This window comes from Bos indicus x Bos taurus, chromosome 19, assembly GCF_003369695.1.
Source record: "Bos indicus x Bos taurus breed Angus x Brahman F1 hybrid chromosome 19, Bos_hybrid_MaternalHap_v2.0, whole genome shotgun sequence".
Taxonomy (NCBI): Eukaryota; Metazoa; Chordata; class Mammalia; order Artiodactyla; family Bovidae; genus Bos; species Bos indicus x Bos taurus.
In genome coordinates this window covers 45,061,635-45,079,514 of record NC_040094.1, presented here as the reverse complement: position 1 = coordinate 45,079,514, position 17,880 = coordinate 45,061,635, and the positions used below count along the sequence as shown (strand labels likewise).

The window sequence follows — 17,880 nt, the reverse complement described above, 5'->3', positions numbered from 1 at the left end:
GGCAACCCACTCCAGTATTCTTGCCTTGACAGAGGACCATGGCAAACTACAGTCTGTGGGGTCACAAAGAGTCGGACACGACTGAATGAGCATACATAGCAGACATTTGACAATCAAGAAATATTCATTAGGGGACTTTCCTAGAGGTCCAGTGGTTAAGACTTCCAACACAGGGGGTCTGGTTCAATCCCTGATTAGGGAACTAGATCCCACATGCTGCAACAAAGATTTCAAATGCTGCAACTAAAAGGTCCCACGTGCCACAACTAAAACCTAGTGTAGGCAAATAAATAAAAATACTTAAAAAATAAAAAGATCCCGCAATGCTGTGCAATACAGCCAAAGGAATAAGAATGGCCCACAATAATGTCATATATATATATGTATTATGTATTATATATAGCCTCTCTTTACCCAACTCTAACTTCACAAACCATCCCAGACTCAAACACACCACACTCTCTTCTCAGGCCTCTACACATTCTGCCTATATACATAACTGTTCCCTAGAATGCTCCTCTTAACCTCTCTTTCAATTCAAGGCTCCACTTGAAAGATCACTTCCTCTAGGGAGCCTGCCCTGACGTCCTGACAAAAAGATTTCTACCTGTTTGTTTCTTTGGCTGCCTGAATGGCTCCACATTCAACCTTTTTTCCACATCAGGCTTTGCTGGGCAGTAAGCTCCACTAAGACAAGGTCTGTGTGCCTCTCTGGCTCGCTGCTGTAACCCCAAGGCTTCACCCAGAGCCTGGACCAATGTAGTCCTTAGTGTTTATTGACTGGTGCTAACTGTGGAGACCGGGCACGTGCCCAAAGAGGTCACCACCACAGAGCCACTCAGGCCAAGTGCCAAATGAAGAGTACAATCCAGTTTTAAAGGAGTTTGTTGTGAGGGTGGCCTGGGTGGAGAAGTGAGGAAGGATTTAGGTAAACATGGAGGAGACAGGAAGGCTTCCTGGGCATATGTAAATTCCTTACGGCAGGTTATATTGAACATATTCTGAGACAAAGAAACAGATCAGTATCATCGGAGTGGAGGATTTCTGATTCACACTAAGACACTTGAAGTACTGGCCTCCTCTTGGCTCTAGACTCAAATTCAAACACCTTCTGAGAGTCTCCACCAGCTAATCCCACAGTATAACTCCCAATGAATCTCAAACTCAAACAGGAGAACTCGTCATTCTCCTGTATCCTCACATCACCTTTCCAGAGTCCCCCATCTTAGTTAATGATGTCTTCAGGCTCTCTCTCTCCTTCACCCCACACATCTCAAGCTATGACAAAAACCTCCTACTTTTAAGCTATCCAGACTCCCCACTCCAGAGCATCTGCTTAAGTCTGGTCAAACAGTTCCCCTTGAGGACTCCTGACAGCCTGTAGGGTTAAATCCCACTAACTTCTCAGCACACCCTTAGTCCTGTGTGGTCTGTTCTGCTTACTTCATGCGACTTCCTCAACAATTCCTATGTTTCAGCCAGTGCAAGAAACCTTTCCTGAGAAACTCTTTTACATTATTTGATTCCTGCTCCTAGCCACCTCTGTTCCCTATGGTTTTTGCTTTTTTTTTTGGCCACGCCACACAGTGTATTTGATCTTAGTTCCTCAACCAGGGAGGGATTAAACCTGTGGCCCCTGCAGTGGAAGCACAGTCTTAACCCCTGGTTAAGAGCCAGGGAAGTCCCTAGCTCTCTTATTTTTATCACACTGTTGAGCAATTACTTTCCTACAGGTCTGTCTACCCCACAAATGGTGAGCTTCTTGAGGAAGTGTGTCTTATCTTTGCATTAACACATAAAAACAGCTAAGATTCACCAAACACTTACATTCAACTAAGTTTCTCATGTCAATTCTCTTGTTAATTCCCACAACCTAATAAGTACTGTCATCATACTCAGTGACAAGAGAGGAAACCGAGGCAACAGAGAGCTCATTTGCTCAAGTTCATTTGTCAAGTCCACAGATTTGAATTCAGACGATTCCTGGTCTTAACCACTTAGGACTAGGGCCTCAATAAATGCTTGCCGAAGAGTCCATGATGGTCCCAAAGTATATGATTTAACGCTTTCTTCATTTAAACTCATCTTCTGCGGGAAGAGGGCTGTCATACACCTGTTCCAGAACTCCAGACACAGAGTAACCGAAAGGGCAGCGCCAGTCTAGGCATTTACTGCGGCTGGGAAAGGCCCTTTGCTCCAGAAGAGGACTGTGAGAGCGCGCGGATATGGGTACACACAGGGGAGAAGAACTGGGTCGGAGGAAGGGTCTGGCCACTGCCTGGCAGGCTGCGAAGAGGAGAGGTGGGGGGTCCAGCGTGGGTTCCAGAAACAGGAAAGGCGAGCAGGTGTGGGATCTAAATTAAGATGAGGGCGGGGAGGGCGCTCCGCTCAGAATGGCACAGCTCAGCCTCCGCCCTCAACGGAGGACCCTCATCTAGGGCGTCTGTAGGTTCTGAGGCCCGGAGTGGGCTGAGACCAGCCCAGAAACACGGGGAACCGAGGCTCGGACGAGGCCCCTCGGTTTTCTGCCCTGAGGTGACAACTGCGTCCCACTTCAACTCTGGCTTCTTCACATAAGTAAACTCCGGGGTGGTGGCACTGTGGGGGAAAAGAGCCGGGAGCCCGGAGGGAAGGGCGGGGGACCCTGGGCCGGAAGGCGTCCCAGGCGCGGCTGGAAGCCGGCGCTCTCTTTCGACGCCACCCGCTGCCCCCGCCCCGGAGCCGGCCGGGACGGCACAACGTCTCCGCCCCCAGCGCACCGCGCACCTCACCTTGAACGCCGCTCCACCCACCGAAATCCTATTGGGCCGGCCCGGCCGAGGCGAGACAGCGATTGGGCGAGGTGGCTCCCGAAGGCCCCGCCCATATCCCCGCCCCCGTCCCCGTCCGCCGGTACTTTGGACGGCGGCGTGGCGCCCCTCCTCCCCGCCCGGTCCCCGCCCCCTGGAGCAAATGCTGCCGAGCTGCGGCCGCCGGGCAGATGCACGCGCTCGGGCCCTTCTAGCAGGCGCGAGCAGTCGCTGGGCGCGCGAAAGCGAAAGAAGGAAGAGGAAGGGAGGGCGGGGGCGGGGTGTTGAGGAGGGGCGGGAGGAGGAAGAGGAGGAGGTTGGAGCGCGCTCGCGCTTGGCCTCGCGCCCGCGCGAAGGGAGGGGGAGAGGGGCGCGCGCGCGCACGCTCGCGTTCTCGCTCGCTCCATCCATCCATCCTCCGGTCGCGGCACGCGCGCGCGCTCCGGGCTCGCGCCGCACCCCCCGCCCGGGAGAGGCGGGCTGGAGTGGGGGGCGGGGGGAGGGGCGCGCGGACGGCGCGCGGACTGCGCGCGGGCGGGGTGAGGTGAGGAGGAGGAGGCGGCGACGGGACGAGAAGGGAGGGGAAGGGGCCATGGCCGCCCGGTGAGGCGGCGAGGCGGGGGGGCGGCCCGACCCCCCGGCCCCGGGCCCTGGGCCCCGGGGAGAGGCGAGGACGGACCGACGGACATGGGGCTCCGGAGCAGCCGCCGCCGCCGCCGCCGCCGGAGGACGCGGCCCTGAGAGGCCGCCGGGCCCCGGCGCGGCCCCCCGGGCGGGGTGAGTACGGGACGGAGACGGGGACGGGGGAGGGGCCTGCGGGGGGCGGGGGGCGGGGCCCGAGGCGGGGCTTGGGCCCCCTCCCCCCAGGTCTGGGTCAGCGCCCCTTCCCCTCCCCCCGGGCCGACGCGGAAACGCCCGGCTTCCCCCGGCTTCCCGGCCCGGCCGGGGCCCCCAGCTCTCCCCCTGTCTGGGTCCCCCCTGGGCGGGGCAGGGCCGGCCGGGGAGGGGGCGCGGGGCCTTTGTTAGGGAGCCAGGCCCCAGCCCCCGGGACAATAGAGGCACCCTCCCGGACTCCTCTCCCCGGCCGGCCGGGGCTGTCGGCGGGCGGGGAAGAAGAGGGGCCGGGACGTGTCCCACTCTGCCCACTCTCTAGGGGTCGGTCTGTCCCGGACCGGCGCCGGCCTCCGGCGGCTCGGCTCTCCTCCCCCCAGTCGGTATGATGCAGCAGCAGTGCCGCAGGGACGGGGGAAGAGCCGAGGCCCGGCCTCCTACCCTCCCCAGTGCCCCCGGCTCATTTGTCAGTCCCCACCCCACTCTAGGCCGGCAGCTCCTTAAACTCGTACCCACCGTTCAGAGGGGCCCCGGACTGTGTGCTCTGTTTCTGAATCCTTTGGTGGGGATTCCTGGACTTTGGGGCTCTTGGAGAGACTTCCGGGCTGGTCCTGAGGGAGGGAGGGTGGTTATCTCAAAGAAGAACAGGTAAGGGGAGTGCCCACTCCTGGCATGCCATCCCACCGGATTCTATCTCCTCTTTCTTGCTCATGGTGGCTAGGATGCCCTTTTAGCTCTAGGTTTCTGTGGGCTCTGCTCTCCGTCTGTAGTGGCAGGCTTATTTCAAGGGAAGACAGAGTGGGGTGAAGGTTGTAGGGTCCTAGGGCCATTGCTACTTCTGGTAGCAGTACCCCCCCAAGTGGACATCCTGGCTGAAAGCAGAGGTGACTCTGAGGAGAGCCTGGGGAGGGGGGGGAGTGTATTTAGGAGTCTGTGCAGTTCTTTGCCACACCCTGTGGGTTTGCTTTGAGGCCTTAGAGTTCCTTCTCCTCCCCCTGCTGCATTGCACCATGGGTATGGAAGAGGGGTTTGAGTTTTGGGAACCTGGGGTGAGCTGCTGCCTCCTGTAGACCCAGACTCTGATTGGCAGTAAGAGTCCAGGGCCTGAGTTCAGGCCTGGGAAGGACTAGGCCGCCCTGGGTTTCAGGCCCTGCAGGACCATCCAGACTTAACTGAGGCCTTAGGGAGAGGTAGATCCTGATGCCACCATTAAGCTCTGGGCAGCAAGGTGGGGAGGGGAGGTGGCAGCCGTTGGAGGTGCCTTGGACTCACACCAACATCCCCCCCCAATGTGTGCAGCCGTGTTGCCGCCCGCTGTGCTATGAGCAGTCAGAGCACCGTCTCCACAAGAGTTCACAAATGAAAATGGAGGAAATGTCTTTGTCTGGCCTGGATAACAGCAAACTAGAGGTGAGGGCTCCCCCACGTGTGCCTCCAGTTCTTTCTCTTGATGTCTCTCCTTTGCTATATCTGGAATCCACACCAGAGAGGAATTTGGGTAGTCAGCCTTGTTCCTTAAAGGGAAGAGCCAGCTAAGAAGGCCCAAGGATCTGGAAGAAGAAAGAACTCAAAGTCAAGATGGGGAAAAATGGCAAAGGAAGCTTTATTTTTGGCCAGGGCGAATTGGCAGGAGATTTCGTTGGTGAGAGTTGCTCTCAGTCCATGGGACTGTGACTCTCGTGACCCTGGATGTTCTCCCCTGGGCCCAGGCCATCGCTCAGGAGATATACGCGGACCTGGTTGAGGATTCTTGTTTGGGATTCTGCTTTGAGGTACACCGGGCTGTCAAGTGTGGCTACTTCTTCCTGGACGACACGGACCCTGAGAGCATGAAGGATTTTGGTGAGCGTCAGGGTTGAAGGAGAGCAGCCTAGCCCTGCCCTGGGAGTGCTTGGAGGGTCCTCCTCCAGCAACCACACCAGAGGTAGAACCTGGAGCTCCTGGGAGCTTAGGCAGGGGCTCTGAAGAGGCCACAAGGCCATGGGTGGGAATGAGAGGTAAGGGTCCCTTGCCTGCCCTGATCGCTACGTCTCTCCTGTCCCCAGAGATCGTGGACCAGCCGGGTTTGGACATCTTTGGACAGGTTTTCAACCAGTGGAAGAGCAAGGAGTGTGTTTGCCCCAATTGCAGCCGCAGCATTGCCGCCTCCCGTTTTGCTCCCCACCTGGAGAAGTGCCTAGGAATGGGTCGGAACAGCAGCCGAATCGCCAACCGCCGGTGAGGGCTTCTCCCTCTGCTAGAACCAGAGTGCCCATCTTTTGCAGCCCGTCCCATGGTGGAGTTCCCCACCACTCCCTGGGACATTTGGAGGGTATAGAGGGTGGGTTGTGCCTGGCCCCAGACACTCCCCTCTATGTGTGAAGTCAGGGGCAGAGAGAGATGGCAGCCTTGACCCTTCCTCTTCCCTCCCCTCGGCAGGATTGCCAATAGCAACAACATGAACAAGTCAGAGAGTGACCAAGAGGATAATGATGACATCAATGACAACGACTGGTCCTATGGCTCAGAGAAGAAAGGTGTTTGGGCATCTGGGGAATTGGGAGGGCCATCGGGGTGAGGCAGGCAGGCAGGAATTGGGTGTGTAACAGTCACAAGTTGTTATCCTGAACGAGGGAGGAGAGTGCAGCTTTGTAACTTTTCTTTAGGTGCCCTTAGGTTGGGAACTTAAAGTGACCCTGCCCTTTACCCTTTTGTCCTACACAGCCAAGAAGAGAAAATCAGACAAGGTGAGAGCTGGGGCAAGCATGAGGGAGATTTGGGCCAAGGACAGATACCCTCCCCTTTGGGCAGGGAGTCCTCGGGTGTCTTGACTCAAGTCTGAGGTCACTGGGTACCTCTCTGGGTTCAGGGCCGAGGGTGTCTGGTGGGCAGGAGGGCATCAGGGGCCTGGGGGGAAGGTGGGAGGAGGGAGTATGGGTGAAGGGCCTCTTACTGGTGGGGAAGAGTAGGAATTTGAGGATGTTTGTCAAATCTTTTTTCCTTCCCTGGGTTCTCGGCTTCCCCTTATCGTTACCCTTTCCCCAAAGCTATGGTATCTCCCATTCCAGAACCCCAATTCCCCTCGAAGATCCAAGTCTTTAAAACACAAAAATGGTAAGTAGGGCTGGAACAATGGGAGTGATTCTAACTATGTCTTCTGGGACTTGTTGCTGGAGGGTGGAGGTGGAGGGGCAGGGGGATTGAGGGAGGGCCTGTGATCCTTCTATCACCCCCACTTCCTCTCTGGTTATTTTCAGGGTTCTCTGTCTGTACCTCTGCATCAAACACCCTTCCCCTTCTTTTTTCTTCTTCAGGGGAACTTAGCAATTCGGATCCTTTTAAGGTGAGTAAGGGCTATCCCTTATAGTTCGCCTCATTGTGAGTCGGGTGGGCTTGGACAAGTGGGGGTCAGAACGCTAACTATATGGCATGTTTAGGTCTTGGGTCTTCATGTTCTTTGTGGGTCCTAATTCCTTACCCTGGTGCAGTTGGGGTGGAAGGAACTCTTGGAGAACTGCGGGCAATCTTAAGGCCTTGTGCTGAGGGAGGGGTAAGAGGGATTGACTCCACACCCCCACCCTCCCTTCTTTGGCCGTCTCTCCTCTAACCTCTACCTCTGGTTCTCACCCAGTATAACAACTCAACTGGGATCAGCTACGAGACCCTGGGGCCGGAGGAGCTGCGCAGCCTGCTCACCACGGTGAGGGATTAGAGAAGGGGGGAAGCCCTTGGGAGCAGGCAGAGCCACAGGCAGTGGTCGAGGCCTTGGAAGAGGCTGGTGCACAGCAGTGAGGGCATCTAGGTCTCTCTCTTGAATTAGGTTTCCTGGCTAGTGTGGTCTGCCATGGACGCCCTGGGGCCATTTCTGAGCACACAGTCTAGCATTTGTACAGAAGAGAGTGGCTAGTGGCTATAGAATAGGCTTCCCCCGTCCCTCCTTTCAGCTTATATTCCTCTTCCAGCAATGTGGGGTGATTTCTGAACACACCAAGAAGATGTGCACAAGGTGAGCTCAGAACCTAGGAAGGGGGCCAGGGGGCCCTCCGGCGCCCTCACCCTGGGCACGGGTCGGGAGTACCTTGGACTTGAGCAACGGGACTCCCACCCTCCCCCTCCCCTCCTGTAGGCCTTAGGCCACAATCTGGGGCCTCTTCATTCATCCCTTCCCGGTCTGTCCATCCCTCCCGCCTCTGCTGAGGGGAGGGGCTTCACCTGTGTTCCTCAGACCCTCTCTGCCTTGTCAGGGTCTGATCATTCTCTCCCCGCCAGGTCCCTACGCTGCCCCCAGCATACAGATGAGCAGCGGAGAACCGTGCGGATTTATTTCCTCGGATCCTCAGCGTGAGTGACCCTCCAGGAAGGGTGGTGGGTTGGGGAAGGTGAGGGTGATGGCTAGCATCCCTGAAGCCCTTCTCTGACCTCTTCCTCCCCAGTGTCCTTCCAGAGGTCGAGAGTTCCCTGGATAATGACAGCTTCGACATGACTGACAGCCAGGCCCTGATCAGCCGGCTTCAGTGGGACGGCTCCTCTGATCTCTCACCCTCTGATTCAGGCTCCTCCAAGACGAGTGAGAATCAGGGGTGGGGTCTAGGTAGGTGAGATAGCTGGGCCCCAGGGGCTCTCTGCGTGAAGCGGAGTGCGGGGGACCTTGCATTCCCCTGCCACAACCCTCCCCTCAACCCTCTTGCTTCTTTCCTCTTCAGGTACCAACAGTTCTGAGTCACGGAAAACCAAGAAAAAGAAATCCCATCTGAGCCTGGTAGGGACTGCCTCCGGCCTGGGCTCCAACAAGAAGAAAAAGCCAAAGCCACCGGCGCCCCCGACGCCCAGCATCTATGATGACATCAACTGACTTGGGTACAAGGGGATAGCCTTTGGCTGAGCAGAGCCGTCTCTCCCGACCCCCACCCAGGCGGCACAGCCTGGCAAATGGACGGCTGCTGGGGGTTTGGGCTTGGGAAGCTTGGTGGGCCAGGCAGGCAGAGGATCCAATTATGCACCCCTGGGGGGTGTCAGGGTCTTCTGCGATGGAGCGCGAGCCCTCAGCGTGCAGGACTCAGACCTGGACATATTATGCCTTGGACATAAGTTTGGCGGGGAGGCGGTTTTCCTATTTATTCTGTGAGTTACTGGATGTCCAGCTAGGCCAGGGGCCTGACCTGGGCACTGTGCCAGGGCACTGCCGCCCCCCCCACCCCAGGAACTGGACTAAGCCCTGCCGAGGAGCATCATGGCTACCCGGGAGGCCACGGGTTGGAAGCTGAGCCTGGAGGGGGCCTCCCCCAGCTGCCCTCAGCAATGTGAATGGGTCCGGTGCTTGGAGCTGAGGGGCAGGGCTGGGCGTGTCCTGTCTGTGTGCAGAATCCTATCAAATGCCCCCATCCCAGGGGGAGGCAGGCATGGTGAGCTGTCTGCTGAGGTAGGCGTCCCGAACTAGCGCCGCCTTCCCTGCCCCTCACAGGGGCAGCCCTTTCCCCTCAGTCCCCGGGGGCCTCCTTGGCAGCAGGAGCTGTCCTTTTGTTGTTGGGTGCCAGGAAAGGGCCTCCAGCCTCTACAGCTTCAAGGAACGGGCACGGGGAGGGTAGGAAGAGGGAGCTATGTATCAGGATGACTCCCCCCCTGCCTCTCCTCCCTGACCCAGGGCTGGCGAGGAGTGGGGCCCCAAGGTGAGGTGCTGCTTTATTTGAAATGTTTTCTTACCTCATTCCCTGCCCCAGGAAGGGGCCCAGCCTCACCCTCCTGGGGTGGCCCCATGTTCCTCCTGCCTACCCTGCCCCACTGCCCTCCCGGGGCAGCCCAGGTTCCCAACTGCTGCTTGCCACCCCCCCTCTTTCACCTTGACCAGCTTCAGTTCCTCTCTCGATGCTCCTGCCTCCAAAGCCTGCCCTGTCTTCCCTTCCTTTTGCCGCTTTTAAGTTATTTATTCTGTACTTGTGGTTTGGGGCTCTGAGGAAAATCCTGATCTTTTACCTCTCCCCCCTTGCTAGGAGTGGGGCGGGAAGAGAGAGTGGTCTCTGTATTGTGGGCTGTCCGGAGGGGGCGGGGTGCCATGCCTGGGCAGTGCCCCCCTGCGGGACTGTCGTGCCAGTGTGCCCACCTGCCTGGTCTACATCCTGAAGAGATGTATCATTCAACCTCCACACGGGCACCATCGCTCCCAGGAACTGAGCTGGAGGACTGCAGTCCAGGGTGGGAGCAGAACTGATGGCCCCAGGGATGGAGCTGACCCTCAACCATGTTCTCTGGCACTCGCTGGACGTGACCCCTGCCCTCCTCCCAGGAGGAGCCATCCCACATTTGGGTAGTTAGTACCCAGGACTGATCGGACTGATCTGGGTTAGGGACCCTAGAGGGTTAAGGGAACAACAGAGATGGGGCTGCAGTACCCTGTCTGGAACCCCAATCTCGCCCTGGGTGGCTCTGATTGTGGCTGATGCCTGGTTACAAATTGATTTTTAACCCAAGAATTATGATTATTTTTTAAAAAGCCAAACAGATTTTGGCAGGAGTTAGAATAAAGCCTGGGGCCTGGGCTCCTCTGTTCTCGCCCCTCCACAGCCTTCTTCCTCCACGGGGAGGCCAGAGGGCAAGGAGGATCTCAGCCAGCCTCCAGCCTGCTCCCAGATGAAGACCTGGGAGCGGGTTGGAGGTGAAGGGAGGAAGGCTGCAGGCCACTCTCCCTTCTGAGAGGCAGTTGCAGCTCAGGCCCTAATACACCCTTTCCCCTCTGGCCTCTCCGTTTCCCCCTTCTGGTTGGAGGAGGGAGAAGTGGGAAGTAGTTTGGGAACTGGTTTGTCCACATCCACTTCCCCATTGTTCCTTGGCCCGCCCTCAGGGCAGAGCCCCCTGCCCAGGCTGGGTAAGAGATGGGCTTGGTCCAGCAGGGACCCTGAGGGAGCAAACCCCCTTCCTTCTGGGGAGAGTGTGCCCCCCTACCATGTAGTTGAACAGGGGCTAGGAGCTCTCCACTCCCTTCCCTCTAACAGCAGGCTGTGTGGGTTTCAATTCCCATCCTTCCCACCCCGGCTAGGTGTCGTCCACCTTGTATCCTATCATGTGTCTGAGTGTGTGGGGGGGTTCTGTACTAATTTCCATGGCCGGTGGCTTTTCCTTCCATGCATCACTCCCCCCCGCATGCCCAGGGGCCACCCGCCTGGCATTACCGCATGCTGGGGTCATTGGGGGAGGGGGGAGGGGCTCACGCTGTCCTGTGGTCTTGAGATTTTTATTTTTGCATATGTAATCCATCCTGTACAGGTAGCTAACTTTGTAAACGCTGTGTATTCCCCCTGCCCCCATGGCTGCTGGTGTAAATAAACTGCATCTCCCGTTGGTAGCCCGGCCTGCCCACCCTCATTCCCATGTTGCCGGGGGCAGAGCAACCAGCGTTCTTTTCATGTCACAGGAGACACCACAGCCACAGAATGCAACTTTATTCAGTCACAGATACTGACCCTCCATCCAAGAGCCCCAGAGGCAAGGGCCTGGGGCCCAGTGCTCCCTACCCAGAGCTGTCCTTGGGGCTGGGCAGGGTAGGACACTGGCTGGCAGCCAGAACTGCCTCTTGCTTACAGCCTTAGGCCTAGGTTAGCAGCAGCTGTGGCCTGGCCTCTCCCGGTGCTGGGGGCTTGGCTTTGTGCCCCAGTCCCCTTCCTGACTGAGCTCTATAAAGGACTATTAAAAAAAAAAAAAAGAATATAAGCAAAGTGCTTTGGAAAAAAGGGAGAACACTGGAAACTGTCCAGAACACAGGGAACACCCTATTCCCGCTAAGGGGTGGAGGGAGAAGGTAGAGGCGGCCAGGTGCCCACAGGGAAAGCTGACACAAACTTCACTCCTGCCTGTATGATTTTAGGCTCAAAAGAAGGATGTTCCACTAGGAAACCGAGAGAGACTCCAGGTTCCCTACAGAAATGCTGGGGCCATGCTGAGCTGCCCTGGCAGGCAGTCCTGGGGGCAGAGGAGCAGACATGCAGGATAATGGAAGGAGCTAGGGCCACGGCTGGGAGGGAATCCTCAGAGCCCAGGCTCCCTGTTGAGCTGGGCCACCAGCTCAGTTCTGAATTTCAGGACCTTAGAAGTGAAGGAAGATGACATTCTCGTTTCTACCTGAGTTGTGCTTGCACAGAGGGACTCTCTGTCTCCTCATGGACGTGAGGGGAATGCTCATGCCTGCCTCCTGAGTCCTATGGAGGAGGACCCACCACATCCTTTCCACCCCTCCTTCCCAGGCCCTTGGGCCCAGCTCTGGCCAGGAATGGGGGGAGGCCATAAAGGAGGAAAACCATGCCTTTCATTTTCTCCCTGTGGTCCTTATCGTCCATACATCCCAAATACTAGGAAGCTGAAGAAGACAGTGACCCCCACCAGGGAGACTGTGGCAGGTGCTGTGAAGAACTGGCGGTAATTGATACGGAAGTACCAGACCACACCCAGCAGCACCACAAACACAGGCACCATGAGGCTGCCCACACTGACACCGAGGTTGGGTGGCTCAGTGGCTGAGGAGGGGGCCAGGGAGCTCGACGGGCCTGCAACAGCTGACCCAGGGGGTGAGCGGTGACAGTGAATCACACAGTTGTCGGTAATGTTCAGGGAACGCAGTGTGCGGGCTGGGTCCTGCAGCAGGCGGCCCTGGTAGATCAGTTTCATCTGGCTCTCCTGTCCAGGGAAGTATTTACTGTAAGGGTGAGATAGAAGGAAAGACAGAGGATGAGGAATGAGAAGGCCGAAAGGCAAGGCGCTGGGGGGTGGGGGAAAATTGAAGGGTGGGTTTCTAAGGCCCCATAGGGGCTGCACTTGACACTTCCAAGCCCACGTACCTCTTCAGAGCACCCACAGTATCCTCTGGCCTGGCCACAGCGAGCTCCTCCGTGTCATTGAGGAATTTGAGCCGCACACTGATGAGGCTGGGGCTGGAAGGCAAGCAGGTGCTATCCTCCGATCTCACAGGTGCCTCCAGACTGCTGTTTCCTGGGCCTGCTTGTCTTTTGGGCAGGCCTTGGATGTCAAGCAGATGCTCAAGGCTGGGCTCAACACCACCCCCAGCTCCAGGTTCCCCGGTGGGGTCCCCCCCACCTTCGCCAGCCTCTTCAGCCTTCTCATCATTACCCTCTGATGGATGGGGGAGTTCAGTTGGCTCTGGGGTGCCTTGGCCCGCTACCAGATGGTCCACATGCCCCAGGTGAAGGACGGATGTGTCGCCAGCTGACACAATAGTGCCCAGGAGCGGGTTGCTACCACTGTCTGCTACGTAGGTAGAGAGCCAAGCTAGGACCAAGGCTAGAATGAGCACCACCACACCCGCCACCACAGTCACCTCATTACCCACACCCTCAATAAGGGTGACATCAGAGAGCTCCATGGCCTGGCTGCTGACTGGGTCCACACTGCAGGAACAAAGGGGGACAGTATCAGCAGGGCATGAGAGATTGCAACCAGGTTTCTTGTTTGTTTAGGTTCTAACTGACCTGGCCCTGAAAGAAAATGCAGTTCAGTATCCTAAAGAGACACAAACCTCCTAACTCTGGACCCCCAATCTATAGCTAAGGATTTACTCTTTGCCTCTGTTGTGAAATGCTGGCTTTCAGGTTGCACACCCTTCCTCTCTCACATTCCAATCCCCCAATAAGCATGCATCACCAAGAAAACGTTACAGTTTTGTTGTTGCTGCTGCTGTTACTGTCTGTTGCTTTTCTGGGAGGTGGGGAAAAACATTTGCTGCTTTGAGCCCTGAGTTTCTCTAGGATTTCTCTCTTTTGGTAAAGCAACTGTGCTCCCCTGAGATGCCTCTAAGGTGGCTTCAGGGGAACCAAAAAAGCCTGGAATATTTTATTTGGGAGTTCCTTTGGAGGCACAGCAGAGCCACTCTTGCCAGATTGTGTCATTTGAACCCACTCTCATTCAATCACGGATTGAAGTCCAGATGTCAAGAGCCAAAGAAAATCAACTTATCAAGAGCAAAATCAGACCACCCCAAAGGGACACCTCTGTAGGGACCATCAGCAAACACTGTGTGTGTCTCCTCTGAAATTCTTCGGCAGCAGCACAGGGCAGACACCAGAAACACCACCCTCCTAGGTCACCGTAGGCTCACAACTACAAAACCACTACCTGCATGGAACTGATTCAGAAAATATTCCAAAATGGCTCCCACAGCCCATATCACAATCTCCCTTTTTGTAATGTGTTCTTGACAGTTTCTTAGAAAGGTAGGAAGGATCTCTGTTTGCTCCTTGGAGCACCTCTTTCCCTTGGAGAATCTCCTGCTTTCACAGCTGTCCTTGGGCAAATCCAGTCTGATGATTATCATAACCTGATTGTTCTCACAGTGCCTTATCTACCTACCCATCTCTCCACTAAACTCCTGAAAGATCACATGTGTTTCTCTATGTACCACAGTGCCCAGCATAATCCCATAGCAGTTGCTCAAAAATTATTTGTGGAACATACCAACATGTGAATATTTTTTCACCTCCTAATTTGGTACGTGGGCCCTGGAGTCAGGAAAACAAAAACAGAAACCCCAAAACTAATTATAACCCTCGTCTTGCCTCTTACTAGCTCTATAACCTCAATTTTCTTAGAGCCTCAGCTTTCTCATCAGTAAAATGGGGTTAAAAATAGTACCTACCTCATAAGGTTGTTTTGAAGATGACGGGAAATCATCGAAGCAAAATACTTAGAACAGTGCCTGGCACATTGCAATTGTTTAGTAAACAAACAGTACCAATTATTTATCACTCAACAACTAACCCCTGATGGTAAGAAGGTTGGCATTAACCCTGATTTACAGAAAAGGAAACTGCCGCGAACAGAGGCAAAAACGACTGGCACTGGCACTGGCACAGGCACAAGGAACTTTCGAGGAGAGGGACCGGGTAGGATCCCAGGTTTCCCTCCTCAGAGGCCTTTGCTCTCCTCAACCTGTGAGCGACCCTGATAGCACGGTGAGGAGGGGTCTCCGATCCTGCCTTTCCTGACGCGAAGGCTCCGCGTTTGGGCGGTCCTATTCCCGCGGCGCTGGAGAGGGGTCCGTGGGGCCACTCGAGCCAAAAGGCTGCCTAGTTCCTACTGCTGTACCCAAAACTCGTTTCTCCCAGCCAGCGAGGGGTAGAATCGGGTGAGGGGGTCACAAACCATCCACACCCCTCAAACTTCGGGGCGGGGCTGGGACACTGGGGGCGGGGCTTGAGTACGCAGAGGAACATGGGAAATTAAAGGGGGACTGGACGGGTACAGCACCTGGATAAGGAAGGCAGGCCTCACCTGAAACGGCCAGAATAAGTGTTTTGACTTCGCCAAGACGGCCTGTGGACTCACCTTTCCGTAGGGGTCGGGGGAGGGGCTGACTAGCCCCGTTTCTACCCAGGGTATGGTCTCTTCCGGCTTCTCCCGGAAGCTGTTAGAACCAGAGACAGGAAGTTCCGCCCCCGTGCCTTGCAACGATGACGAAAATCTACGTATAGCGGGCTGACGTAAACGTATTCTTTAAATAAAAGGGACAGGTTTCTTAGCGGAAGGAGGGGCGGAGTCATGGTTGGCGGGATCCTGGTCCTCCCAGGGCAGAGCCACGCCTAGTGGGCGAGGTCTACGAAGCCAAGGGTTGAGAGGCAGGGCCAGGAGGAAATTAGGGGAGGTGCTTGGGAGAAGGGGTGTGGCTTCGCATCTGGACGTACAAGCAGGCTGGCACCGTTGGGCAGAGCAGAGCGTCTTTTTCCTCTTCGCAACTTTCTTCTTCCGGCCTTGCTCCAAGCCTCCCGGGCTGATTGGATTTATTACTAGTCTGCAACGCGCTTTGAGCTCTGGATTAGCCGAATCAGCCGAGACTGGTCTTTCTGACCTCCAAGAGTTCAACTCGGGACTAGACGAGATTACAGACAATTTAATCACCGTCCGGTTCTCCGAGAATGCGGCCCCAGGTAGTGTGGATCCTTGGTAAATAAGGCAAGAAACCATTTCAAAGAAGGCACAGATTCCTTGCAGGCTTAGGGCACCGGAAAAGCAGGAGCCCCAAGAAAGGGGGAAATGGTTCAGCTTACAAGAGGATTTTTGCAATTAAAATTTGTTCTAAAGACGTTCTGTGGCGGGGTGAGGAGATGCTGTTGTTTTCCGGTGAACTATTGATTGAAGTATAAATAATACAGACGGGCAAACTCAAAAGCGAAGAGCTCGGTAGTTTTCACCAACTGAACACATCGGTGGAACCGGGACTCGGATCAAGCAACAGAAAATGACCACAGAATGGCCCTTCAGTCCTCTTCCAGCCACTCACTTCCAAAGAGTAGTCACTATTCTGATTTCTACCACCATAGATTAGTTTTCTGGTTTTGTATTTTGTACAAGTGGAATCAAACAGTATGTACTCTTGGTGTGTGGCTTTTTTTTTTTTCTTTTTCAGCCTTTTTTATTGTGGTAAAATATAAATAAAACTTAACATTCTTGACTATTTAAAGTGTCTAGTTCAGTGGTATTAATTCACAGTGTTGTGTACCCATCATTACTGTCCATTTTCTTGTATCCATTTTTCCTCCTCCCCACTTTATTCTACTTTATGTCTTCTGTGAATTTGCCTATTCTAGGTAACTCATGTAAGTGGAATTATACAATATCTATCCTTTTTGTCTGGTTTATTTCACTTAGGATGTTTTCAAGGATTATCTATGTTGTAGACCTGATGCGAAGAGCTGACTCATTTGAAAAGACCCTGATGCTGGGAATGATTGAGGGCAGGAGGAGAAGGGGATGACAGAGGATGAGATGGTTGGATGGCATCACTGACACAATGGACATGGGTTTGGGTGGACTCCGGGAGTTGGTGATGGACAGGGAGGCCTGGTGTGTTGCGGTTCATGGGGTCGCAAAGAGTTGGACACGACTGAGCGACTGAACATAACAAAATTTCATTCCTTTTTAAGGCTGAGCAATATTCCATTGTATGTATATATCACATTTTTTTTTTTTATATCACATTTTTTAATCCAATCATCTATCAGTGGACATTTGTGTTGTTTCCACCTTTGGGTATTATAAATAATGTTTCTGTGAACATTGATGTACAAGTATTAGTTTTAGTCCCTCTTTGCACTTATTTTGTCTGAGGGTTTTTTTCTTTCTTTCTTTTTGGCTGTGCTGGGTCTTAGCTGCTGCATGGGCTACTCTCTAGTTGTGGCGAGCAGGGGCTACCTGACAGTTGAGTTGTACCAACTTCTTATAGCAGTGCCTTCTCTTCTTGCAGAGCATGGGCTTTAGGGTGGTCGGACTTAAGTAGATGTGACTCCTGGGCTGTAGAGCACAGGCTCAGTAGTTGTGGCCATGGGTTTAGTTGCTGTATGGCAGGTGGGATCTTCCTGGATCAGGTATCTGACTTGTTTCCTGCACTGGCAGGCAAATTATTTACCACTGAGCCACCAGGGAAACTCCTGTCTGACTTCCTTTGATCAATATTATGATTGTGAGGTACTGTTTTAATTTCTCCATAACTCAGTGCTTTCAGTGCTGTGGCCCAGGTTCGATCCCTGGTTGGGGAACTAAGATCCCACAGGCAGTATGCCATTGCCAAAAAGAAAATTTTGAAGACTGAGTACTGAGATTTACCAAGTGAAGTTCCAAATAGGATAGCAGGTTCAAGGGCTCTCAATAAATATTTGAGGGAATGAAAAAGCACTGAGTTGAACCACTTAATGTTTTGAGAGTTTATTATGTGCCAGGCTCTGTACTAAGCACTTCATATACATTATCTCAGGAGCCCTATCAAGTATATCATATTGTATCCACTTTACAGATTTGGAAACCGAGGCTCAGAAAGATCAAATAACTGTCCAAATTATACAGTTAGTGGTATAGCTAAAATCATCCATCTCACTCACTCCTTGCTAAATATATATATAGGGCTTCTTTGATAGCTCAGTTGGTAAAGAATCTGCCTGCAATGCAGGAGACCTGGGTTTGATTCCTGGGTTGGGAAGATCCCCTGGAGAAGGGAAAGGCTACTCACTTCAGTATTCTGGCCTGGAGAATACTGGTGTCACAGAGTTGGACACCACTGAGCGACTTTTGAACTGTGGTGTTGGAGAAGACTCTTGAGAGTCCCTTGGACTGCAAGGAGATCCAACCAGTCCATTCTGAAAGAGATCAGCCCTGGGATTTCTTTGGAAGGAATGATGCTAAAGCTGAAACTCCAGTACTTTGGCCACCTCATGCGAGGAGTTGACTCATTGGAAAAGACCCTGATGCTGGGAGGGATTGGGGGCAGGAGGAGAAGAGGGTGACAGAGGATGAG

The 17,880-nt window shown here is 54.4% G+C and overlaps 2 protein-coding genes across 10 annotated transcripts; one reads left to right on the top strand and one right to left on the bottom strand.

Annotated features, from left to right (window-relative positions):
• The first annotated feature begins 3,360 nt into the window (after positions 1-3,360).
• On the top strand, positions 3,361-11,292 carry ATXN7L3 (ataxin 7 like 3). 7 transcript variants are annotated; one of them, XM_027517132.1, is made up of 13 exons: positions 3,361-3,566; positions 4,920-5,030; positions 5,330-5,462; positions 5,666-5,837; positions 6,039-6,136; positions 6,324-6,346; positions 6,647-6,713; positions 6,857-6,942; positions 7,231-7,299; positions 7,562-7,605; positions 7,869-7,940; positions 8,033-8,190; positions 8,303-11,292. In XM_027517132.1, exons 2-13 carry the CDS (start codon positions 4,980-4,982, stop codon positions 8,449-8,451), a joined length of 1,122 nt encoding a protein of 373 aa, XP_027372933.1. In that variant the 5' UTR covers positions 3,361-3,566; positions 4,920-4,979; the 3' UTR covers positions 8,452-11,292. The 7 variants fall into 7 exon arrangements, with proteins under 7 accessions (XP_027372933.1, XP_027372935.1, XP_027372929.1 ...); XM_027517134.1 differs by having other exon boundaries at positions 3,363-3,566; positions 6,668-6,713; positions 6,914-6,942; XM_027517133.1 differs by lacking the exon at positions 3,361-3,566 and adding an exon at positions 4,179-4,268.
• TMUB2 (transmembrane and ubiquitin like domain containing 2) lies at positions 11,016-15,022 on the bottom strand. 3 transcript variants are annotated; one of them, XM_027517136.1, is made up of 3 exons: positions 14,922-15,022; positions 12,422-12,988; positions 11,016-12,279 (listed from the first exon to the last, which is right to left on the bottom strand). In XM_027517136.1, the coding sequence occupies exons 2-3, from the start codon at positions 12,961-12,963 to the stop codon at positions 11,913-11,915; spliced, it is 909 nt and encodes a 302-aa protein (XP_027372937.1). In that variant the 5' UTR covers positions 12,964-12,988; positions 14,922-15,022; the 3' UTR covers positions 11,016-11,912. The 3 variants fall into 3 exon arrangements, with proteins under 3 accessions (XP_027372937.1, XP_027372938.1, XP_027372936.1); XM_027517137.1 differs by having other exon boundaries at positions 14,868-14,940; XM_027517135.1 differs by lacking the exon at positions 14,922-15,022 and adding an exon at positions 14,233-14,856.
• Positions 15,023-17,880: the final 2,858 nt, after the last annotated feature.

What these genes read in the sequence shown, in the direction of transcription:
- ATXN7L3 (XM_027517128.1), top strand. Translation starts at nt 4,821, where the DNA reads ATGCCACCATTAAGCTCTGGGCAGCAAGGTGGGGAGGGGAGGTGGCAG. An exon ending in GCAATTCGGATCCTTTTAAG is followed by an intron (nt 6,943 to 7,230) that starts GTGAGTAAGGGC and finishes GTTCTCACCCAG; the next exon opens with TATAACAACTCAACTGGGAT. An exon ending in TGCGCAGCCTGCTCACCACG is followed by an intron (nt 7,300 to 7,561) that starts GTGAGGGATTAG and finishes TTCCTCTTCCAG; the next exon opens with CAATGTGGGGTGATTTCTGA.
- TMUB2 (XM_027517135.1), bottom strand. Translation starts at nt 14,267, where the DNA reads ATGATTTCCCGTCATCTTCAAAACAACCTTATGAG. An exon ending in CTTCAAAACAACCTTATGAG is followed by an intron (nt 12,989 to 14,232) that starts GTAGGTACTATT and finishes TTGTTCCTGCAG; the next exon opens with TGTGGACCCAGTCAGCAGCC. An exon ending in ACTGTGGGTGCTCTGAAGAG is followed by an intron (nt 12,280 to 12,421) that starts GTACGTGGGCTT and finishes TCACCCTTACAG; the next exon opens with TAAATACTTCCCTGGACAGG.